General features: G+C 37.3%; 1 protein-coding gene across 3 annotated transcripts in view; it reads right to left on the bottom strand.

Annotated features, from left to right (window-relative positions):
- LOC141915405 (uncharacterized protein C05D11.1-like) overlaps window positions 1–26,530 on the bottom strand; it is a 184,920-nt gene that overhangs the window by 49,880 nt on the left and 108,510 nt on the right. For all 3 annotated transcript variants that reach the window (XM_074806919.1, XM_074806920.1, XM_074806918.1), the window contains exons 15-18: window positions 15,683–15,863; window positions 15,510–15,595; window positions 13,056–13,213; window positions 636–872 (exon numbers count right to left, since the gene is read on the bottom strand). In XM_074806919.1, the coding sequence (XP_074663020.1) occupies window positions 636–872; window positions 13,056–13,213; window positions 15,510–15,595; window positions 15,683–15,863 (662 nt within the window). The remainder of the gene's footprint in view (window positions 1–635; window positions 873–13,055; window positions 13,214–15,509; window positions 15,596–15,682; window positions 15,864–26,530) is intronic.

Raw genomic sequence — 26,530 nt, 5'->3', positions numbered from 1 at the left:
AGTTTCAAGTAAATCCATCAAGAATTGTAGGCATTATCGTGCTTACAATATAATTCATAATAGCCACCTTGGAGGCCATATTTGATGGGCGCACATCTCATCTACCTAAACAATGCCCCCCAATCGAGGTCATTGCAATTTAAAAGCTAAGAATTTTCCCGCCAACAGTTTTTCGTAGAATTTTAACAAAGTGGACCATGTCATCGACAGAGGTTCGCCATGTCTTCGACCGCATCGATTATACGTCGTTTAACCCGAGAACCAATGAAACAAATGCTCACATAAAAAAACGTACCGCGATTTTACATAATTGGCTCAATGCCAACTTCAACATCGCCAAGAAAGGTAAACCGAAAAACAAAAACGAACGATCTCTGACGAACGCGTTATGAGTTATGTTACTTCTAGGCTGTACCGTACATACGTAGAAAAACATATGAGTAAAGTTACGAGGAGAGCCAGTATTTAAGGAGATCTATGGACAAGATTGTGTCCACAGATGGACGACGAATGCCAGATGACCTAACTCTAGTATTCCCCCCTCCATTGCGTTGTAGGGGTATGAAAATGATTTAACAGCAATCAATAACTATTACAGTCACTACGTAATCACTACATAAAGTTATTAGTCTCACCTGTAGTTGTAGGATAATCCTAGGCCTCGAATCTGTCTCCACATTTGTCCTTCTAATTGTGTCAGATATTGAATGAGGACTAGCAATGGTGGCAAATCAGGATCAGTGTATGATGTTATACAGCGTGTACTCTGTGTGAGGTAGTTTGATTCAACAGAGCCAATACCAGCAATTACTCCATTGCTTGGACCTCCTGCAGGATCATACAAATATTTAGAAATTGGTGGTGGCGATGATCTGAAAGTACATAAATAATATTAATGGATGGAGAACAGAACAACCATAATCATGACAATGATTTACAACTATAGCTGGTTTGAGCAGAGATGATGAGTAAAAACAAATAATATAGGACATTGTGTCTAACACATTGAGTTTGTTCTAGATTACTCATTTCAAAAATTTTTATTTTGAAGAAAATGCTGCATTTGCCTGTGTACAAGTCAACTCAGTGTATCGACTAAGGTCAAACACTCACCGTGTATGTCCCATCATTCAAGAAACTTTTCATATATTCTCAATCGTGTTGGCAACAGCCAAGAGGCCCCTGGGCCTTGAAGAATTGGTAAATTATACTGTGGTAAGGTATTAAGAGGTTAATGCTTTACACAGAGTTGCCACTTATGTGAAGCTAAAAATCCGGAACCCAAAATAAGTCGGGGGGTCTGTGGGCCCTCCCCCAGAAAAATTTTTGAAATTAGAACGCCAGGAGATGCGTTCTGGCGCAATACGCGTTATAGGCCTCACTTTCATTACCGCCTATAGATCATTTTTTCAAATAGCGATTGGTTCCGTCAAATACACCTCATATATAAACCAGAGCCAAAAACAAACGAAGCATCAGTCGATTTCGATCGTCGCGTCATCTTGGTTTAATCGTGTACTGCGGGGTTGTTGCTGCCTCGATCGTCGCGTCATCTTGGTTTAATCGTGTACTGCGGGGTTGTTGCCACTACGTGGCAGCACAATAGAGCTTTTTCGAACCCTCTACGGAGCCGTCACGTTTTGATGTTTAGGGTCGAATCCCGAATTGATTTAATTTTTTTCGCTATGTTTTCTTTTGTGGTTATTTGACTTCTTCCGAAAATCCGGATATGAAATTGGATTTTTTTAAAATCCGCAATTCCGGAGAAATCCGGAGAAGTGGCAACTCTGTTTACACCGGAAAATGTTCTATGACGATGTTGATGGGAGGACCACAGACTTAAGAATTGAATGAATTTCATTTTTCTGCCGAACGATTTAGCCTACGTTTTTTTGTATTGTTAAACCACATTAATACTGTTCTGTTGATGACGAAACTAGTTAGGGTTTTCTGTTACATCACAGACAAACCCAATTGATATTCGCGTGTTTATTATTATTTGACAACTTCGTCAAAACTGCAAAGGCTTTCGTACCTTATCGCTGTTTCCGATACAAACCGTTTAATTTCATTTAGCGCACTTCCGTCTACAGATACTACATGGGAATTTCGATGAATCGAAGTTACAAAAGCACTGTCGGGCCGTAAGCATTGAAAATTGAGCCCCAAAAATGAGGCAACATGTTTTTCTGAGTAGTCATCCCGAAATCGACAGCAGGCAGCTTGTCACTATTATCAATTCAAGTAATATGTCAAAGTCGAAACTTGGTGAAGCGCACAGCCAGTTTTAAGTTAAGTTAAGTTTAATGAATAAATAGAGGCGAGTGCCCTTCCCAACTCATATAGAATTCTACATTGTAAAAAACGTAGGTTTGGCGGGGGCACCTATGTTCGGTGTGGTCCGTGGCCCAAGAAAATCACTCAAAATATTGAAGTTCTTTAAGCGAAGATTCGCCGTGATCAAATATAGAAAAGGAATTTACTTTTTGCGAAAAAAACATGCTTTGGGAGTATTGATTTCAAATTGAAAGCCTTGTTTGTTTTATTTTGTCAGATATGTTCTACATTAAATCTTCACGGCTTTAATAGTTTTATAAATTTTACACAAGAAATTTGTTCCCAAGTTCTACATTGAAAAAAACGTAGGTTTTGCCGAAGGAAGGTACCAAAGGCGTGAATAGAAAATCACCCAAAATATGATAGATCTTCGAGCGAATTAAGGGACCCTCGATTAAATTTAAAAAAATAATTTTCTGCGAAAAAACAACGTGGGAGTTTGGGAATGTTGATTACAAATTGAAAGCCTATTTTTTTTATTGATTATACAAGAATAAATTTTTCTGTAAGCCTTATTTAAAAATCGTCAGATTTCTACATTAAATCTCATGGCTTCAATAGTTTTATAATTAATGGAATAATATATTCAATAGTTTTATAATTAAAGTTAATTAATGGAACAACGGTATTTGAAATATGGGTTATAGCGTTATGTAGGCCTATACGAATTTTACTCGACACAGAGAAGGGGAATAACGTTTGAAAAACGGGAGCAAAAGACACATAAAAAGATAAGATATGTTAAAAAACGCATGGCATTTTACTCCAGGGATTGGCAAAATTTACTTGTATGTAACGGGATGGTCATTTTGTAACATGCGGACCGTGCGCGCGCGTTATTCTCCAGGACTCGACCCTTAGCGATGCTGTGAAACTGGCGCGCTTGTTATTCTAAAAAATTCGACCCGTTGCTAAGGGGACTGTGCTTTTTGTGGGATTCGCATGCAGTCTTCCAATCGGTTTCCACGGAGAAATACGAACTAAAAATAACATTTTTTGATATTATATTGTGAGTAATCTTTGTAAAATTACACAAAATCATTTTGTAATCCATCAGTCACGTATTTAAATAACCCGTGCGACGCGGCCCGCAAGTTTCGACGAAAGTCCGTCCGTGACCGTAATTTTCGTTGCCGCGATTTAGCCAATGCCCATGTGTACCAGATGTAAACTACACTTTTTGAGAAGGACGGTATGGAGAAATATAGAAAATTTGAATTTGCCTCATACGCGCGAATGACTTAAGGAGCTTCCAGCTCGCGCCTTCAGCACTCGCTGTGCGCTTATAAATAAACAAATTCATTGCCAAAAGACTTCACTTTCAGCCGCGGTCTTCAAACAGTTATTTTTACAAATACCTATTTTCTTCATCGCTACACTTTACCAATGACAAGATATTTACTACCGTATTTTCCGGTGATTAAGCCGACTCGGCCAATAAGCTGTGGTGTCTTTCTGAAGGTTCATATTAGGTATTTTGCATATTACTGTCCAATAAGCAGAGTCCCTTGCGCAGCGATAAAAAAATCGGTATTGAATTTTTTCCGAGTCTATTTTCAGGAAATGGTGATAGCAACAGCTGATTATTCTGAAGTTAGTGGATGGAGGCTGATTGCACAATGACATCAATTCAAATTCAATATATTGAAAGATCATAATTTTACTGCAAAATTTGAAAGATACATTTTACAGTTAATAAACTGTTTTATGCATTATAGTTTGTTTATTGTGTGCATGACCATATATTTTCGGTACTTTAATGTTATCAAATTGAAGAACCAACGAAAAACTTTGATCACGATAATTCGGGTCAAATTAGGTTCAATAGCAAAGCGCGCATCTCCTGTAATTCCATGTTAATTTCTCAGGCTATAGTTGCCTGTCACTCATCCGGCACTATCAAAACAAAGGCGATGACTAACTTTGTAAATCTCTCAAAAATTAGTAAATTCTCAGTAATTAACCAATCAGTGCACAGAATTTCCACTCAGTAATTCAATTCATAGCAAATAAGTAAAAATAATTGAAAATTTTAAGGCCGATATCAGTTCCAGTTGACATACAATACACTCACAATGGCTCCAGCGAAGAAAAGAATGTGATATGATGCAGATTTCAAATTGAAAGTTGTTAATCTAGTTATGGAAACGACCAACGTTAACACTCTGCACGCTTTGGCGCCAACGAAAAGCAAGTGCGGGCCGGAAGAAGAATTTAACAGTTCTAAAAAGCATGAAAAAGACGAGCAAATGCAATCAGAAGAACCCACCCAAATGGCCTGAACTCGAAAAAGAAGTCGCCAAGTGGACAGCCGAACAACTTCAGATTGGTTTGGTTGTATCCAGGGAGGAGATCCGACTCCAAGCTACAAAATGGGCAGAAAAGAACAAAGAATATGCGAAAGATTTTAGAGCAACCGTGAGCTGGTGCACTCGTTTTATGAGTCATCACGATCTGGTTTTGCGGCAGAAAACAAAAATTTCGCAAAAATTGCCAAAAAATCTTGACGACAAGATAATGAATTTTCAGCGATTCGTAATTAACATCAGAAAACACAATGGTGATAAACAGATTATCGGCAACATGGACCATACTTTTTATTAACGGACCCATGGAATGAACTTCAAACAAACTTTGCAATAGAAAGTCCGGCAAGATTGCTAAGACACGTAGTACAAAAGATTAGTTTCCCCCTCGAAAATGAAATTGATTTAAAAAAAAAGGAATACACCATGAGCAGACCTGCAAACCCCGTGTCTGACTAAATCAGAACAATATCATAAATTTTCAGTAATATCTGAAGTTTTTCAGTAACAAGCGTGTAATGTATAATATGACGCTCGATTGAAAAAAATGGTTAATTTTACTTGATTTTGCGTATATCAATCAATATTTGGATGAGGCCATCCCAAATTAATTGTCTGTTTGCTGTTACACCGACTCAAATTTTTAGGATAAGTTGGTAGGTAGGTAGAATCGTTTTTTTGCAAAATTTTAGGGCCAAGAAAAACAACAAATTTATCACCTCTTTTAGTGGAAACAATATCCCATATCTGCGTTGTGCAAGGGAAATTTGTCTAACCAGGTATTTCAAGAATAATTCAAGATTTCAAGAATAAATATAGCTGCAAAGCAGCGATAACAGGTTTCTGCTGTTTTGGATTAAATTTCATACAAGGATTTCGTCAAATCCAGTTACACAAGACGGACGAGTGCCACCTAGGAGCTAACTCATATAAGTGGATGGCTAATTTATTTAAAATGTACTGATGAACCAAGTTTTGGGGAAAAAGCCTCAGTTATAACGAAGATATCGATAAAATTGCGTTTCCAGTGATTTATGATGGTGCTACTGGAGAACCATACCATGGAGTCTGACAGGGCCGGTTTTTGGGCTGAAGATGTGTCTAGGGTAGACACTAATATTAAGACATTGCATTGAAGAGCTATAGCCCGCTGGGACTACAGTCCCAAGTGGGCAAAAAATCCAATTCTTGGAGTTATTTCCAGGCATAAATTGTTAAAATTACTGTGACTGAAGACCGCGGCTGAATGTGAAGTCTTTCGGTAATAAATTTGTTTATTTATACTTGAATTGATAATCAAAGTGACAAGCAGCCAGCCGAGTGGCGTCTGATTCCTGTACCTGAAGGTAGATCCCGGTAACCAGTCTAACTCTACGTGACTCCATTGACAACTAATCGTTCCGCATAACACCCCCAAATTGACTATAGCATATGAATTATTTTATGTTAAAACGTTTCATTATTCATCATCTTATATTATCGTCACATCGAAATATTACTTGCATGATATTGGGAAAAGAAACAATAAAGTACACAATTTGCATTTGATTGCCCCGGATTATAACTGTCGGCAACATACTCCTAAGCAACATACACCACTTCGAAGAATAACAAGGTTGAAGTGGTTAAACTGTGAGGATCAGATGAAAAACCCGTGCAGTATTTGTCAATGCAACGAAGTACCTGTGATAAAATATGGTTTCATTGAGAATGGAAGCGAGTGACAGAAGTTTATAGATTTTCAGTAAGATCCAATATGAAAAGGTGAAAAATAATAATAAATATAGCTGCAAAGCAGCGATAACGGGTTTTCTACACAGTCTTAGAATCCTGTTCAACGGTGGATTTCGACAAAGCATTTGATAAGGCACAACATCAGCCATTACTAAACAGGCTATTAGGAAACAGTATCAATGATAGGTCGCCCAAATGGCTCAGCAGTTATCTCTGAACGAAAAATTGTAGCCGAAATCAACGGAACGCCTCATCTTGGAACAAGTCAGTCTAACTAGTGGAGTCACGCAAGGTAGTATCCTAAGTCGTCTTCTGTTTAATGTCCTGACAAATGACATACACAGTAATCCAAAATATACCAGACCGAGTATATTTCCAAAAAACGAACTTAACACGCTGTTCGACCAAAAAACTTAATGTTCCGACAAGAAAATCTTGTTCAAGTAAAAACAATTCAGTTTGATCGAACAATACGCTTTTTGTTTGAATCAAAACTTACTTCATTCTGACAAAAACATGTGATTGAATGAAAAGCTATGTTATTGTTGAAATGAAAAACATTTTGTCCCGTCAAAAATATTTGGTTGAGCGAAAACAATTTTTTCGAATGAATGTTTGAATGAAAACAATTCTGTTTGATTGAATGAAATACTTAATACTTTTGGTTCAGAGAAAAAACTTTTTACAATATGATTGTTTGAATAAAAAACTTAATGTTCTAACAAGAAAATTTTGTTCAAATTAAAACGATTCTGTTCGATCGAACGATTGTTCGAACGAAAAACATTTCGTTTGGACAAAAAAAAGTTTGTTCAACTTTGTTCTAACGATTTTTTCAAATTTGTTCAATCGAAAAGAATATTATTGGTTGGAACGAAATAAATTTTGTTCCGACGAAAGAATTTTCAAGCGAAAAATGTCTTTTGAACGAAAAAAAAGATATTTCTAGGGCTCCGCAGTAACTTATCGCTGGACGTAGGTCGGCCTTGTGACGCGATGCGATCCTCGCGATGCATCGCGAGTTTCGGTGCAAGTCGGTTGCGATACGATTGTCAGTGACTGTGTGCGACTAGTTTCTGCCAGTCGCAAGACCGCGTCACAGAAAGTTGAATACGTGCGACTCCTTGTGACTGGCGTTGCTGAAAGTCGCAACCCGTCGCAAGGGAGCGTAGGTCGATGAGTCGTTGCGACACAATTGTCGCTAGCGGTCGCAGTGATTGGCGTCGCAGTGAGTCACAAGCCGTTGCAAGGCGGACCTACGCCCTGCTTAAGTCATTAGGAATTAATGAAATACCAGTTTCATCTATGATGAAAAAACTCAAATGAAAAGTCTGGCTTATAAAGCTGTCTGCTGAGACGAAATTATCAAAAAAATCTTCATTTTTGGCAATAAAATTGATAATTGTGATTGATCGTTGCAAGTCACAACCAGTTAATCACTAATTAACATGCATTTTAATAAATCTGATTCCTCCTTCACAGTGAACTTAGCTTTAACCTATGTAGGCCTATGTATATGCGTAGGCCTAACATCCGGACAGATTGGTCGTAGGCCTATTGAATTTAACAACCCACCTAAATATCGTAAATTTGGTTTTGAAGTTCAATCCAATGAGTCCGTTAATAAACGCAACAATTATACCGTGTTTGTTTGAGACAGTAAATCTCAGTACCGGTAGGCCTTAAGCCGCGTAAAACTCGATAAACACTTCAAGCGACACAGCGAACTATCTCCTTTCCCCCACAGCGAACGCTTACTCCGAATGTCAAGTGTGAGTCCAGCATACGGATAGGAGTGTGTTATATACTTGTATTTAGTAAATACCTTGTGCATTTGACAATGATCTGTATGTACTGTAGGAAATATAGAGTATTGATGGTATTGATATAGAGGTTGAAGCCCGCGGCCGAATAAAGTAATATATTCTTTTATTTTGATACCTCGTCGACATAACAGCTTTTCTCCGCTATTTCTCTTCGGCGTGTTTACTTTAGGCCTACGACTCCCCGGTACACTTATGATTTATCTTAGTAAATACACGGTTAATTTGGTAAAGAAAAATAGGTATTGCTAAATTAACTGCTTGAGGCCCGCAGCCAAATCACTGGTAGTAATGAATTAATTTGTACTCGATTTGATTCTCAGCCCCGGAACGACGATGTAGTGACACACGTCGATTTGTCGATGTTTACGGCTCGACAGTGCTTTTAAAATCTTAAGTAGTAAATTTCCTGTGTATCAGTAATATAATTTGATGAGGAAAATGGGTTATTGTTAAAATTAGTTTTTAAAAACCGCGACAGAATGTGCAATCTTTCGGTAATAAATTTGTTAATTTATGCTTGAATTGATAATCGATGTGACAAGAAACGTGCGGTAGATTTCGGAAAGACGACTTAGAAAAACATGTCGGCTCTTTGAATGGGGCTCAATTTTCGATGTTCACGGCCCGACAGTGCTTTTGTAACGTTGATTCTTCAAAATTCGCACGGAGTATTTGTAGATCGAAGTGAGCTGAATGATATCAGACGGATTGTATCGGCAACAGCGGTAATGTAAAAAAGCCTATGTACTTTTGATAAAAAATGTGTGGAAAAAAATAATAATAATAATAATAATAAGAAACACGCGAATCTCAATAGGGTTTTCTGTGATGTAACAGAAAACCCTAAATATAGCTGCAAGCAGCGATAACGGGTTTCTGCCTTTCTGGATAGAATGTCGTTCAGGGATGCGAGCAAAGATTTCACCCGAAATCAGTTCGTTACATTCTGTTTTTTTCAAAAGAGTGCCACCTAGGGATCAACTCACAACATGGATATGTTGACCCACGTGTGCTACTACGCGCATGTGCTACTACGCGCAAAGTACTAACGTGCCAGGTTTTGGGGGCAATCACATCGAGAAGAATGAAGCTACGGTGTTTTTACCATTCGCTAGTGACAGCCTTTCCATGCGACTTCTCTAAAAACCAGATCCTGAGATTTTGCTAACTTTATTTTGAAAAAAAAATTTTTTCAAAAAATATTGGGTTCTCAAACTTCTAGACGGTCTAATACGCTTCCCTACACTAAAATATGATGATTCAGCTTGTTTCTGATGATCTAGCTATTCTGGGGTCGTTAGGAGGCCCCCAAAATGTCAAAAAAAAAAAATTTGACCTACTTTCGGGTCATTCGGGTACCCCTACCCCTAACTGCAGCTTCATATTCTCTCTATATATCTTCATTATATCCACTGCGTCATGTATAGACACCGTATACCAGCCGCTGTGTCTATTTATAAAGCTTTCAATTTTGCCCTACTTTGTTTACACAACTTGACCTCGATTCACCGTTATTGACTTTTGTGACCTACATAGATTTTATTCATACACCCGCCAGCGAACTCGAACAAAAACAAGTCCCTGGGGTTGCCAGGACTACCAGGCATACATACAAGCCGTATAAGCTTTATACATTGCCATTTAGGCAGTAAGGGGATAAGTAGGTCAAACACCTGTGACGTGGCGCCACACCGCGTGAAAACTAGCGATCTGGAGACTGTGTCGTCCGGTCACAGTTAGCATGATAAGCGCATATTCGGTTATTATTAGTTCCGAAAAAAAGTCGACTAGATAAGAAATCCGAATTTGGCCCAAAGCACAAATTTGGCCTATAGGGTAAACTATGCAGGAGGGAAGGCCTTATAGTGTTACTATTAGTAGAGGAGTGACAAGTCAGTCTGACAAGTCAAGCGATCAGATGGGACTACAATTCACGTATGAAATTGACGTCCAATAACCATTATAAAAACATAATCACAAACGGTACCATCACTCCCCATTACTGACTGTAACTGGTCTCTGGCTAGCAATCATTCTTTATCGGTGCAGTGGGTAGCTGGTATTTTCAACTGACTTTGTTCTTCTATGACATTACCATCGCCGCTGCGTCACGATGTGATGTACATGTACAAGGGACCTCCAATTTGTAATGTATGTGGTGTATAAACTGACTTTAGACCGTTAAATATCGACGATAACAAGGTATCACCAACGCTGACATTTTCTGACGCTAACTAGTATGATCCGCTTTTGGACCGGACCAATTCAATTCAATTAAGAAAACGCGTACCGGTACAATAAATAAATAAACCGCTGTTGATTCTTCGAAGTATTGATATCCACGAACAAAACTATACTATTATAGAATGTTTAAAAGGAACTGCTTTTAATAACAGTATGAATAAACTTACTTCACAAACAAGGAAGTACATTTTTAACTTGTGAATGGTCGAACCCCAGTTATTCATAGTAACCTGTGATTTGGATATTCTCGGAGCCTTCCTTCTTTATTTATTTATGAAATGACGTCACAAACTTTCAGATTCGCGCCAGTATGCGCGCCATGATTGATGATTGCTATTTCCACCGGTGCTATATTTAAGTAACTTCAAGTTTAAAATAGGAAGCACAGTACATCCATAGAAACTACGCGCAGAAAGAGACTGTTATATCATTATCAGAGTTTAACATTTCGTTTCAAAGTTGTTAGTAGTCAAATCTGATAGATGATTTTTACGTGACAAAAATATGTTAAAATAATAATCAGCAGGTATCCAATGGGGTTTCTGCAAAGGCAGCAGAAACCCTAATTAACTTCCTGCTGAGCGTCATCTCTGTGTCCAAAATAAAACAGTAGATTGAATATATGCGTGCTATAACATTACCAGCTTGCCTTCAACCTGGCTCTCAACTCGGTGTGGGATTTCGATGCCATCTATTTTACATCAATGCTCGACGAGTCTCGCGATTCAATGAAATTCAATTAATTTCTTCATGGATGCCAGGGACATGATGCACAAGAAGAAACAACTGTAGATCGTATTCTGTCTGCGATTTCATTGAAAAAAATTCTCGAAGAAGGAAATTTGTCATAATCAAGAATTTAAAGCCATATTTTTTTATTCAAAGTCAAAAATAATTACTTCAAGCTTTCCATCTATTTTCAAGCCGCTTTCAAGCACTTGAATAGCATTTATCAAATTCAAGCCATTTCAAGCTTTTCAAGCACCCCGACAAACCCTGTCCACTGCTCTAGAAATATGTATTCTGCCACTGAGAATTAATCCCAATTAATCTCATTACTTCTGATAGGAGGGATAACACTGATATTTAAACACAATGATATCTTAGATAACCGGGGTACATAAATCTATGATTTTCTATTCAAAACAGTTCATTCCCCATTCTCAACTGCCAATGTCAATGCCGAAACATCCCTACCCGATTAACCCCCTCTCATCTACCACATAACTAACGAGAATAAATTGCCCATGGGCAAAGTGTGGTTTACCTTGAAAGCTTTTATTTATATAAGCATTGGCATGACATCATAGACATCAACCGATGCTAAAAATAGTCTGTAATTGTTACTGGAGCTAGTAGTTTATTCTAAACAGCAATTGTGAAATGAATATACAACCCAGAACAAAGAGATTTATACAGGATAATCAGTATTCCTGAAGATGACTTTAAGACAAGAGCCCCAAGGGGCATTATGGCCAGCCTGTCAGCTTTTCATAAAATGGCAAATGATGCATTCTGTGGGTTAAATTTGTCCAAATACATGGCCCAGCTCATAGACTAGTCAATCCCAGGCTAATAATTTACACAATTCAATTGTGTTTTCATAAGTAGCACAGACAGCGACTGGAGCTGGTTGGAACAAATACCTCAGATAAATCTTTTCCTTTGGTCTTATTGATTTGAATGCGGAAAAGAATTGAATTTTCTGAAATTTGCTCAATAAAACAAAATTGAATTGGATTTGCTATTTTACCTTGTTCAATAAAGTAAAATTGAATTGGATTTGATATTTTTACAGAATAAAATTTGATTGAATTTGCAGTTTGAGCACATGGTTAATTAGCATATTAAGGTCATCCATCCGATTTGAGAAAAAGCTATTTTTCCCAGACTTTGCAAAATTGTCAATGATATTTTCTGTAGTGCAAATAAATATATTCCTCCCAAAAACCAAATCAACTAAAGATTTCACAGAAATTGATATTGATATACAATTTTAGATCTTAAAGTAAAACCCAGAAGTAAAACGGTAGACGATACCGCAGGTTCACGTGAACACCTGCTGATCTCTGCAGCTAAGCCAATCATAGAGGAGTCTTTGCTTTCTGATTGGCTTTTTAAAACAGATATTTTTGCGATCAGAATTTTGCGAAAAAGCTCATATAAATTTTTACGAGGCCCTCTTTCAAAATTCAGCTTCATAAGGGTTGGACAATGGATAATGCTCTATTGAATGATTTGTATGAACATATGCTCAGTTGCACAGTCAATGGGCCTTAGCTCTGGACACCATGTCATTTAAATTCGCTCCATTCGTATAGTAATAGGCTCAGCCTACAGCTGGCCTAAAAATAGTTGAAGCGGTGAATAAACTGATAGCTCCAGTAACATTTTGGACTATTTCATTATCATCGTGGGATTCTCTCTACATTATCAGCGTATAAATCAACCTCAATTTATATGGGCGTGATTTTTTGGTCTAAAAAAAAAGTCAACTTGTACGGCAGCAAATACAGTATTTCTCGGCATAATCCAAGCATTGAGATTCCCATATAACCCAATACTAGTAGGGCATGTAAAATGTAGAATACAAAGGTGATTTACATACAGCTTTGATGCAGCTTGCAAACCTTCAGGCATAAATGATTTCCAACAATCAGTAAGGCTTCCAAGGGTAGACTGAAGACCTACATCCATAGCAATATGTACTCGAAAATTGTCTGAATGGCTCAACAGACTGCGTAATTCATTCATATCTTCAATGGCCTAAAAACAAATCAAAACATGCTGAAATTAGTGATAAATTTTTCTTAAGTAATGGACACTTTAAATATCAACAAGAAATGAAATTCTTAATATGCACTTTCCTAAATTTACGATGGCGTATGTTTTTATTCCAGAATCGTTCTAACTCTGCAAAAGATCGTTAAACTTAGGAGTATATTTACTGATGTTTTATTTAAGTTTAACGACCTTATGCAGAGTTAGAACAAATGAATGATTTAGAAGATTTATTCCTTAAGATAGAATGTGTTTTCCCTAATTTGCAAAAAATTAGTTAAAATTTTTTTCATCCGAACTCCCAAATTAGCGTGAGGGCCATAGCAACGCACTCAACAATGAAATTACGCAATTCGTAAATCGCGCGCGGTGACATCACTCTGGGAATACAGAACAAGCAGGAAGTTATCCGTTACGTGCTTCACTTTTGATTTTCTCGTCAAAAATCACCAAAATCAAGATGACATGCGTTGTGTTGTGATGGACTGCTCACATTCTTAGAATATATTGTATGAGTGGCCAAAGGATAAGAGGAGAGCGCGGCTTTGGACTGCATTCATCTGTACAAAGCAAATGAACTGGAAGCCTCCTGCTACTACAGGTATATAATAGCCCTAAATCTGTAAGTTGCTCATTAGCACGGACTTACGAATTACTATAGCTACCCGGCGTACAAATACCCTATACAATATTTATGCATAATAACAGAAAGTGGATGTATTTTATAGCTCATAATTAATACGGTCTTAGGCTGTTTTTCTAATACCTTGGTTTATGGGGTAGACATTAAAATATCATTTCGGAGGAAGAAATAAAAATAAGGAAAAATTTACCTCAGTGAGATAAAATCACTTTTTGATGGAAGAGTGAACTGTCGATAGGGCAATATACAATGTCCAACAAATTATTCTTGGGAAGTTCGACTTCTGCAGGCTGTGATCAAAAAAGAACCTAGCGTTTTTCAATTTTTTCATCATTCAAGGCAGGATTCTCATTCGGCAGAGGTTAAAAATCTTTTTTGCACATTTTTCACTGAATTTGTTCCACAGACAGGAATAGAAATAACACTTCTTCAAATTTCGGGAGGCGGTTCCCATAAACCAAGCTATTAAAAAAAGCCTTAGCAAGCGGCACTGGACATTCAGTTCAGTGTTAACCATAGACTTAATGAATTAATGCCACTAATTTGAACTGATATTTTTGAAACACACAACTGGAGAAATACCCCTAATTGTGGCGGTTTAGTAGTTGCATTAGAATATGAAAATCTGTCCATATATACATGCATCTTCTGATAAATTGCAGTCCATATTTAGCAACTGATCTCGAGATAATTGGCCAGCTCTACATCTGAGCATCCAAATAGAGCAGTTTCTATTAGTACTGCTAAAAATGGACAAATTTTTCAAACAATGATGTGGCCAGTTCCAAGTTCACTTCCAAAATTGTTCTTTGACACAGCTTTTTTCTCCCAGGGAAAAAATGTCCCAATCTATCATTACTAACTTTGTAATGTAGTTAATTTCACATCATAATAAAACCAGAGAACAAACTTGGTAATACATTTTAACATTTTTACAACAAATAATGGCTCTACATGTATTTTGATTCAATTATTTGTATTATGAATTTGAAATCTCCTTAAATTTGACATAATTATTGAAGTAACTGTGCATTTACTTTTTAACTTTATATGATTTTCTCCATTAATGATATGTAATTCTTGTCGAGGATTTTAAACTGTTTTAGACTCGAGCCAATTTGTGGGTAGATTACAATTAAATCCAGTTTATACTGGTTTTGAAAACAATAACCCGAGCCAATTTGTGAGCAGTTTGCAATTGAATCCAGTTTATACTGGTTTTAAAACAATAGCTCGAGCAACTTTACGAGCAAGTTACACAAAATTCCAGCTCAAACCAGTTCTGACCAGTGGGAAAAAAGGCGATATAAACTCCAGAATCTAGATTAGAACTTCAGTCAGATGATAATCACAATTGAGTGGGGAGCAAGGATAGAATATGAACACGAGAAAGAAACTACCATGTTGCCTTTTAAACAGTGAAGAGCTGGAAGATGGAACTCTCTTATTTATTCCAACATCTATCTCCCTCCTAATGACAAAATATCAGCTGTGTTAACAATTTGTGCCACCAAGAGCAAACAGAAAGTTACTCTCAGAACCATTCTATAAGGATACTCATTCTATAAGGATACTCATTCTCATACATGCCAAAAAGCAGAAGTGTGGTTATAATAAGTAATTTCAGCTAGGTTTTACCTTAGACGGATCACTTTTGATCGTTTTTAATAAAGTTGTAAGGAACTTGTGTTGACGCATCATCCCTGAAGCCCAAAGATTACTACCTGAATTTAAAACAAAGCGAATTTTCCAGTCAACAAAACTTTATGCAACCTGTGAATTATCTTTAATGTAATGAAAACAATTGTTACCTTTTTGGAAATTCAGATCTGAAGCAATAGCTTTGATGACTTTTTGAGCCTTACGCTTGAATTTTGCAACATCATTTGCCATTTTACTTCCAATAACCTTAATCCGTTCCTGGGTAAACTGAGTTTGATATAATAACTCTTGAAGCCATTTGACACCTTTTTCATATTTTTCCTGTTCAACCTACAAAAAAAAGAAACAAAGTTCTTGATATGAACTTTCTTAAATTTACGTGAGTGTATGTTTAATCCAGCATCAAAGTTAAACATTGGTACGCTAGAGATTAAGCAGAATAAATGAAAACCAGAAAGAAACTTTCCATGATGGGTTTCGGTATTGACTTAGAACTTGAAAAGTGAATGGAAATAACCGTGTTGATGTGGTGCATGTTTAAACCATACTATCAAGGTAAAACATCAGTAAATATACTTACCATGGCCACCGGATACAGTCTGCTCTCGGCACAATCGCCAAGAACCCATGGCAAAGGCCAATGACCATGCAGTCCATTGAGTACATGCTTCACATCCATATTTCAACATGAGTGTCTTGAAGCTGTTCACAGACTGAACCTTAACCCTTTCAATACCACATAGAGTCTTTGCTGCTGTACCGGAGGGAATTTAGGGGTTTATAGGGGTATATTTGAGGCTTCATAGAATAGTTACCAAGGCATCTGACACAGAAAAATTATATAGCATGTTGTTGTTAACTTTTGGGCCAACAAAGTAGACATAAATAATTTGGATATAAGTGAATTTGAGGTCAAGGTCACATGCTCAAAGATGGCGGCCATGAAAAAATTCACGAAAAAGTTTCAGATAAACTGCTCTGTCTCCCAGGAAAATGCACTGATCTATTCAATTTCAACTGAAATTGTATGCCATATATCCCTACTTTATGTAGTAAAAATTTCAAAGCAATAGCAAAACTAAAAAATTTATTTTTCACTCATTTACCCACTTTTCCATGTAAGGGGTTTCATTGGGGTATAATTTCAGGCCTCAGAAAATTTTTACCTATGTATTTGACACTGCTTTATTATATACCATGGTGTTGATAACCTTTGGGCTTAAAAATAAGACAAATAATTTGGATATATGTGACCTTGAGGATGGACAGTTTCTGGTTCTATGGTCACTGATTTCATTTTCATCATCAAAATCATTGCCGGCACTAAATTATTTTCTGACTAAGTCTCATCATCTGAACTGCACTGTCATATTCGTTGTCACTCTCAATTTGTTCACTACCGAATTCCAAGTCACCAGCATCATTCTGTCAGCATCATATACGAGCTGCTGAACCGTTTCATCAAGCCAAATTGTTTTTTCCTGGCTGCTGCCTTCACCATAGTACGGGTATGCTAGCTTGCCAATTTGTACTGTATGCCATACGGTAATTGTATTGTAAGGGTTAATGCCAACTGCTAGCTGTACTCTGAGGGCCTATAGCTACCGTAGTCTAAGGATTGACCAAGTGGAACACGAAAACAATATTCACCAGTGGAAGAACGACAGTTACGCAAGTTTAATTATGGACATTTTGGACTTGACAATTTTGATCCCGCGAGGCTATGACATAAAACAACTTAAACTTGAACATTAACTACTCGGGACAAACAAAATCAGAAGATGCTATATAAGCTTTTCAAATTTCAGGGCAGTACATATTAAACCAGGACAGCCAGTTACTGTTGAAATCAAGTTCAGCAACTGAGTGAATGTGGCTTTCAATAGTTTCATTCATGATAGCTTTTTAATAGTAAAGCAATTTAGGCCCAAGCTTAAAACGTTTTTGTGATACCATGTCTTCGCATGACCATTCGACAATTAAAATGTGGGCCTGTTGATGCACGTCTATGCGCAGGCGGTAAAAACACTTATCTTCTCCGTGGGAAGCGTTATCTATTACTAGACGTAATAGATACATAAATGTTAAACGGTTACCGGCTTATTGCTGACAATGCAATCGACTCGCGTTGTACTAAGTATCAAAAATATCAAAATCATCAGTTTTGCAAACTAAATACAAGATAGCCGGGCTCCAACGATTGCAAACGTAAGGGCATAAAAATGACAGGTTCCATTGATGACACTTAATGCCATCTTTAATTACTTAAGATTAGTTCTCAGCATTGATCAAAACACGGATCTTGGGCGTGTGGTGTTATCACTGCAGAAATAGTGGATGCACCGCTACCTGCCGTGGTGTGCTGATAATATTTCGGTGTTTAAATGATGTTTTTTTCCAAACAAAATAAACTTATTCATCAAAATGCCTCGTTTGTTTTGTGGAATATGTAGTTAAACTTTGACTTTGTCATCAGTATTTCTTGCAGTTTCTTGCATACTCAGTAAATTCGAGTGATATATTCGGGGTGGAAATCTTAGCTGGCCAATTAATTTACGCTGGTTTTTACGTATAGAGTAGCGACCGTCTGAAGCTGCTAAGAATGATCCAGCACCATCCGAATTCCAAAAGTTTTCACTGCTTAGTGTCCGGAGTACTCCCCAGTCTCTCAGCATTAGCGCTGAATATCGCGCGCAAGGCGTTAGACTAGATTAGCGCGCGCGTGCTGTATGAGCGTATCATATTTCCATGTACAAGCGTGTTCTGTGTTACACACACACAGCGAGTGTATTGAGCGTCGCTGCAGTAACGCGCTACAGTGGCTTGAACTAATGAGTAACGTTGATTATTTTATAAACAAATTCAAGCCATCTACACACAAAGTACAGACAGACAGACAGACAGACAGACAGACAGACAGACAGACAGACAGACAGACAGACAGACAGACAGACAGACAGACAGATAGACAGACAGACAGACAGACAGGATAATGCTCTAATGAATGATTTGTATGAATATATGCTCAGTTGCTCAGTCAAAGAGCCTTTACTCTGGAAACTCATGTCATTTAAATTTGCTACATTTGTATAGTAATAGGCTCAGCCTACGGCGGGCCTAAAAATGTAAGGTTCCCACAGAGAGAAATGCATGGATGACAAATCGAAGTAGATCTTTGAATTTGAATGCAGTTTGCAATATCCTTCATTCATAGCTTCCTGAGAATCCTGAGATTTCCAGGTTACTAAGTGGCCGCAACAATAAACAAGGAACGATATTCTTACTATGGACTTTCCTAAATTAACATGAGTGTATGTTTAATCAGCATCAAAATTAAACATTGGTTTTCTAAATAAGAGATTATAAGCAGAACAAATAAAAAAGAGTGAAAATTATGGATTGATATCAAATGATGGGAGAAGACTGACTTTTTACAGACAATAGATCGAAAATAAGGACACCGGAAAATATCAAGAAAAAGATGGAAACGCATATGCCTATCTTCGGCATGAAGTTTTTTGCAGAATTTCAGAGAATCCGTGCTCCAAGTAATCAATAAAGGCTAAGATGTCCCCCGTGATTGAATCCAGGAGTTTGCATGAAAATGTGTCTATTGATACGATCTCCATCACACGTAACTGCAAGATGATTCAACATGAATATACACGGTAGTTGGTTTTCCCCACTGACTAAAATAAACACTCTCCACGCTCATGGTGTGACGATTTCTTAACACGAAGTGTGCGAAGTTTAACCCTTTCAGTGCTGACTAATCAATACCCTATAGTGCTGGAGATAATTTGAAAATTCTAAAAAAATTCCACCCTAGTGTGCTGAACAACGGGAATACCACTATAGTGCGTCTACACCGCGGCGCCGTGTATCATTAGTTACTAGTATTTCACTATGTTTGACAGGTGCTGCCATTTTTCAAGAGAGATAATCACTAATTACTAATTACATCAATACACCGCAGTGCAGTGTACTAGCAAAATCTATCACTGACTTATACACCGCACTGTGGTGTAGACGCACTGAAAGGGTTAATAGACAATTTATTTTTGTAAATTGAACAATTTCCAAGATTCACTTCCCTCTTTCCCAATTTTACAGCCCAAATTCACTGCTTTTCACGGTCGGCCGCGACAAACCCTGGCAGTTGAATGATTTGCAGTTGCCAAGAAAACTTTAACTAGGCCAGGCACGAGGCGTGCTTTTCATATACATGCACAGATCAATACATCACATAGCAGCGAGTATATGTGTCAGGCACGTGTGTAAAGCATGAATGTACGTAAAATGGCATGTGTTCTTCCGAAATGAAATGTAGTTCCAACAACAAATAAATAACTAAATCGATAAATAAGCAACGGATTCCGATGAAATTCAATAGGGTTAGAGCTTTTATTACTACATTGAATGTTTTAAAAGTTCCGAAGAGAAACTAAGCCTCGTTTGGAAGTTATTTTGTACCGAAGGAAGAAAGTTTCATATGCAATAACAATTTGGACTTTGCTAAAGCGAAAGTCCATAACAAGTCTTATGGGTACCCATTTGGCATTAGGCCTAACTGTAAACAAGGTGCCCGTGGGCACAATGAGATTCATAATGACATGCTTCTCATAAAAAGAAGAATGACTGACCCAACACTGGAACAAGTAACCAGAACTTATTTTGGACCAGTGCCTCCTATAATGTATGAATAAACACTCAAGTTCTAGTGTTTGCCCGAATGAAGATTCTGGTTATACACTATCATTTTTGCCTTTGCAAAGCTGTCAGTTACAACACATGAAACTGGAGACCAACGGGAGTAGTATATTTTTCTTTATTGCCACCCTCAAACGTAAATGTGCTACAGTCGTGGGATTCTTTTTCATCTGTAGTTTCTGTATATTCATCATCTGAAAAGAATAATGGCAAGAAAGTTAACTGATGTGAATAGTAACACTTGTTCCGGTTAGTATTGGTGGTATAACTTGCTGTTGCTTTAAATGTTTAAACCCAATGTACTAAGTCATGTAGAACTTGAAAGGAGCCATAAATTTCAATTAGCAGAATATACTTTATTGGGTTTATAGTATGCAAGCAACTGCATTAAGGTAGGGCAAAATTGTAAGGTGAAGGTTTAAAGGATTTGTGACACCTAAATTATTTCTGTGGTTTTAGTTAGTATGAATAAAATTATTATCGAAAATATTTATGAAAATTAGAAGTATTGAACCTTTATATGGTTTTGAGAGCGATTTTGATGGAAAATCTTGCACACCGTTTGAAGCGCGCATCTTCGGGCATTTCCGTCAAACATCGGCGATGATGACGTATAACCGAGAAGACGAACGCGGAAGTGGCTCATTGTACAACGAAAGATTGACTAGTGCGGACGATATATTATTCGAACATTCTGTTTTTTTCTATGTTTTTCGATCATGCCTCGTCGTTGTGTTTACTACAATTGTAGTTCAAGTAATCGCTCTTTATTCTGGTGGCCACGGGATACGATTATTGCGCGTAAATGGACCGCATTTGTGAGCAGAAAGAGAGCACAATGGAAGCCCTCATCCACGAGTGTATTGTGTGGGAGGCACTTCACCAACGATTCATTTACGAACTATTCAATGTTTACTTCAGGATTCGCGACTAAGTAAGTCTTTTAACATACATTATTTAAAATAAAAGCAGTATTGCTATCTCATTCTTTTCATCAGGTCAGGTTTAAAAGTGTTTCAGTACACGGAAACTGGGTCAGGTCCTTTCTTTGTTCATTGCTTTGTTAAGACATGTTTTCTGACTATTAACTGGTCTAGTAACTGCCTTCCCAACTCATTCATTGTCGTAATTAATTGATGTATCATGGCTGGTTTTACAAGATGCTCATATATTTGATTCCCTGGGGACTAAATGGACCTCCTGACTTGTTGACGAGGGAGTCGATGTTAGGCCTACACTTTAAACCTTGAAGCCGAATCTAGTATGCAAGTGTAACTATCATATTTTGAATTCCATTTAGATTACATCTGAAGCCAGATGCCATCCCTACCATTCATATAAATGACGACGATGATAACAGCCAATCAGATACCACTAAAAGACCAACGTATGCAAAACGAAAAAGAAAAGAGTTGGTGGAAACTTTAGTAGCTGATACGGTATCTAACGAAGAGTTACAGCCTTCTACATCAACAGCTGAAACGTCATACAGTCCGACAGCTGATACATCAAACAGTCCAACATCATCACCAGATAGGCCTCCCAAGTTTGTCGAAAAATCGTCACAGAAAGATATTGAAACAGAAACCAAAGGTAAATTTCACTATATCATGAAAAATTCATACTATAATAATTTTCTGGCATTCTATTTATATTTTCAACCTGATTTTTAGAAATTATGTTGTGAAAAAGTCTGTAGGTTATCTGAGAATAATTGGCGTATTGTTGATCACTATCAGATTTTTGTCGTTAAAGGTAATCAAACGCTCGCATGGAGACCGAAATGTAATCGACGACACTATCCGAGTCAGGGTAAATAAACAAGGAAGAAAACAACTGGCACACAAATGACCCCTAAAAAATTTAAGCCTTCAAATGATACCACTGATACCGACGTATCCAGCGATGACGAATACTTCGACGATGATCCCGATTATGATCCAGGTGAAGATCATGATGGATCATCTTCAACTGAATTTGATGATGAATGTATTTGATGAAATGAGGTAGGATTTTAATTTTCTACAGTGCTTTTTTACAACACTTATATCATAATTATGATAAGTATAATTTTTTTTCAGGGATGAAGCAGATGTGCCATTACAAAAGAGGTCAAAATTCATTGTTGACCAATCTGCATTGTTGGAACTGTTTATGTTTTGCGTTTTGTGTCACTGGAAAAAACACTGTCCTTCGTAGCGTAATTTCTACTCAGCTCACCGTGAAGACGAAATGTCAGCAATGTCACCATGAAACGAAATGGCAAAGTGAACCGTGTGTAAAGCGTATCCCGATAACCGGTCTGCTATTAAGTTCACTGATAGTGCTGACTGGAAATCTCACCTCAAAAGTTATACGACTACTCAGGTAAGAAAAAGAAAATCAAGCATTCACTAAAAGGTTTACATTTTGATCGCTTTATAATATGGATAATTATCATTATTGGATTATCTGCTTATAGGTTGGCAGGGATCCAGTGCATGAGTACAAGAACTGCGTTTCGACACCAAGCGCAGTTTGTACATAAGGCAGTGTACTCAGTTTGGAAATCAAGTCGTCAGTCTTTACTCAACAGCCTCAAAGGATCGGCACTTCTAATTGGGGGGGATGCTAGGTGTGACAGCCCAGGACACTCTGCGAAATATTGTACTTATTCGATAATGGACCTGAAAAGTAATAAGATAATTTCATCAGAACTGATACAGGTGTGGTATATCATTTTAGTCCTTTATAATAGTATTAGTTCTTACTTATAAGAACATAATCTTATTATTCATTTAGTCAAATGAGGTTACGCTTGGATTCAAAGTATCCGAGTTCACCTGTATTGGTGCGCTATGTCGTCAAAACCTGGGGACCATGAAGATATTAAACGAAAGTGGGAAACTTGTTTGGAACATATTTCAAACAATCATGAAAACTGTATGCATGGAGATTATGAAAAGAAAAAAAATGGATATTACCAGGTATCTATAATAACCAAAAGTTTTCATAAGCTAATGGCTTGATATATGGGTGATTAGTTGCATTTTACATGTACATATTATATTTCGCCATTTTTCTAGATACATATGCCGCTAGTGAGCTCGAGAAAATAATGAAAAACACCAGAACAGTGAATCAAATCAGAAATATGTCATCATATGGTCAGACGAGCTCTGTAGAAGCATTTCATAGTGTGTTAAACCACTTTGCACCTAAGATGATACACTTTTCGTATTTATGAATGCTTAGCAGGTTAGTAAAAAGTAGCTGTGAATAGCTTCAACTTGTAAAAACACTCAACACTCATCTCATAAATTAGTGTCTACAAATTGGAGCTTATCCTGTGATATTTCTTTAATTTCCATAAACCTAAAGTGCCGTGGGACATGAACCTGAGACTTATAAATCCTGGTTTTATTTTGGTTCCAACTAGCTAGTGTTGCCATCTTCTGGTTTTTATTTCAACTTGTAACATCTGTATTATTCAAACCAGGCTTTATGGAATGAATAAAATATTCAGATAATATTGTCACATGAAATATGAAAAATGATTTAATTTTTAGAATGTGCACAGCAATCTTGCATGACAACGAGAATAGCGTCACACACTTCGTAGAATATTGACCAAAGCAACATATGGTAGGTCACAATTGGATTATCGATCTCAATTGTTTATAAACATATCATTAAAGCCTGTCTATAATTGAAAGCGGATCCTCTTCATTTGATTCATCAAATATCTTTTTAGGTTATGTCGATGAATGCATTGTTACAGCAATAAAGATTGCGACCAAGGAAGTCGAAGTGAGTGATTGCTGTACTCCTCCACCTCATTTAAGTTCTCGAAGAGTGAAAGTTACGAAGGAAGAAGCCGTTAACCAGCATTTGTCTCGCTTCAAGAAAGTTACAGATATCGTCCAATCGAAGCCTCAATCCTCAGGACCAACCCAGCCACAGAAGAGAAAAAGATCTAAAAAACTGCAATTGTAGAAAATAAAGATAACGATAAATGAAAAACTGTAATTCCTGAAATAATTGTGTTCGTTTTATTTAATAACGATACTTATATATTATTTACACACATAATTCACTTAGTCGTCCAGTTTTGGCAGTCTGAATCCTTTATAAATGGCAAATTCTTCATCACCGTCTTTTGGAAAGTGTGCCCGGATGCACGAAACAACACAAGATGGTAAAATAACCCTTATCTTAGGTCCACAGAATCCCCAGCAGCAACGAACAAACTGGCGATACGCAATATGTCTGTATTTATCATTGTTCTGCCCTTCAAATGCTTTCCTGCCGTATTGATTTCTATAACCACTCCATGCTGTTTGAAGAACCCAGACATGTAGACACACCCCTTTAAATCCCTCGGTGTCAGTAATGCATTTATATTCCCTGGAATCATATCCTTCGAGTTCTCGAATTTTCTCTGTAACAATGTCTATCTCACTGCAACACACACATTCCGGTTCCGTTGTAAGAATCTGACAATGGGTGCATGTACACCTGTGAAAATAAATTAAAACATTCAATCAAGAAAGAAAGGTGGATCTAATTATTTCTGGTCTGGAATGAGATATCGGGTAAGGGTCGGCTTTCTAGCAGTCTCTGATTGCCGTTTTAGATGGCTTAGTTTATACTGAATTCCTTAGATACCGGCTGTACAAAAAACTACAAATTTTAAGACTATAGAAAGTCTTCTGTTTTACTCTTGGTTGATGGATGAATTTAACAACCGAAGCCACCGCTATCCTTAGATTGTGTCGCCCCATACTTTGTTAACAACAATAGAAATCCCTTACCATTCATTGAACCGATGAACATCTAATCTATAGATTCTATCCGGTCTATTGTCTGGTTTAGCGCCATCCTCGTCATCGTCAGATGCATCGGGCTCGTACAAATACGGCGGCTCTGCAGCATTAAAGACTACCATATCGGGCCCCGTTTCGCCCACCTCAATTTCAGATGATAGTGCACTTTCATCTGAGAATTCTCTTTCGCTTATATTTTCGCTGACTTCGCTAGATGAGGATGAATTGTCGGAAGAATAATCACTGCGTTCTCTATTGTCGGCCATTTTGTTTCTGTTTGTTGTTCTCGGTTATACGTCATTCGACGACGTCATTGCCAACGCACGTGGTAATGTAGTAAAATGTCAACAAATCATTGGAATTTCTATTAAAAGTCGTATTTAAACCAGTTAGCGAAACTGTAGAAATGTTTCATTGATATCAGTCCAATCTACGATGATTCATCTATCAAATTAATCATTAAGATTGCAAAACCTGACTTATGTGTCACAAATCCTTTAATATCTGTGCATGGTAAGTGGTGAAGGGTTAATATCAGTGCATGGTCAATGGTGACGGGTTAATATCAGTGTATGGTAAGTGGTAAAACTGCAGAGATGTGGCATTTTAAGCAGGCATTATAATGGGGTTAGGCCTTTTATAACCCCGGGGTTTCAAAAAACTTGATCTATATAAAGCCTAAGCCTAATGTATTTTTTGCTGGATAAATAAACTCAAGGATGAAAATAAAGTAGCCTTACATTCTAATGGAATATCTATTGAGCCCAAGCGCCAAAAACGGTAACTTCATCATTTTTTTTTTTAATGAACCGAATTGCGTCTGTGGTTGTACAACTACGTATGTATCAATGCCTGTATAACATCAATGACTGAAGTGCTAGTGCACTCAGCACAGTGCCTATTGTGGTCGCTTGGCAATGACTGAATGCATTCAAAGAAAGGTGAAGCGTCAATGAACTAAGACTGCAAAGCGCTTGCGTAATAGACTAAATAATACAATAAAAATACATCATCTTGGATTCAACAGCACTGTCTATGTGGAAATATCAGCTAGTAATATCCTAACATCACCTGCAAGTGCCGGCCGAACTAGCGAAAAATAAACTAGGGGTCCAGGGACACCATGCCCACTTGGGAAGTGGTTTCCAATGCTAAAAAATCTAACAATTTCAATATTCAACACCCTCTGGTGACCATATACAAAAACCAATGACCTTGAAACTCACAACAATCGTATAACCTGTTAGCAGCTACGATTTTGTAATTGATTGTGATAACAAAATATGCCTCGTTACCAATTTAATATGGAAATACTAAGTAATTCTAATATTCAACGCCCCCTGGTGACCATATGCAAAACCCAATGACCTTGAAACTCACCACAATCATATAACATAAACTACAACTTTGCAATTGATCATGGTAACAAAATATGCCTAGGTACCAATCTAATAAGGAAATACTAAGTTATTCTACTATTCA

The sequence above is a fragment of the Tubulanus polymorphus genome, chromosome 1 (assembly GCF_964204645.1).
Source record: "Tubulanus polymorphus chromosome 1, tnTubPoly1.2, whole genome shotgun sequence".
In the NCBI taxonomy this organism is placed as follows: Eukaryota; Metazoa; Nemertea; class Palaeonemertea; order Tubulaniformes; family Tubulanidae; genus Tubulanus; species Tubulanus polymorphus.
This window is presented reverse-complemented; position numbering and strand designations above follow the sequence as displayed.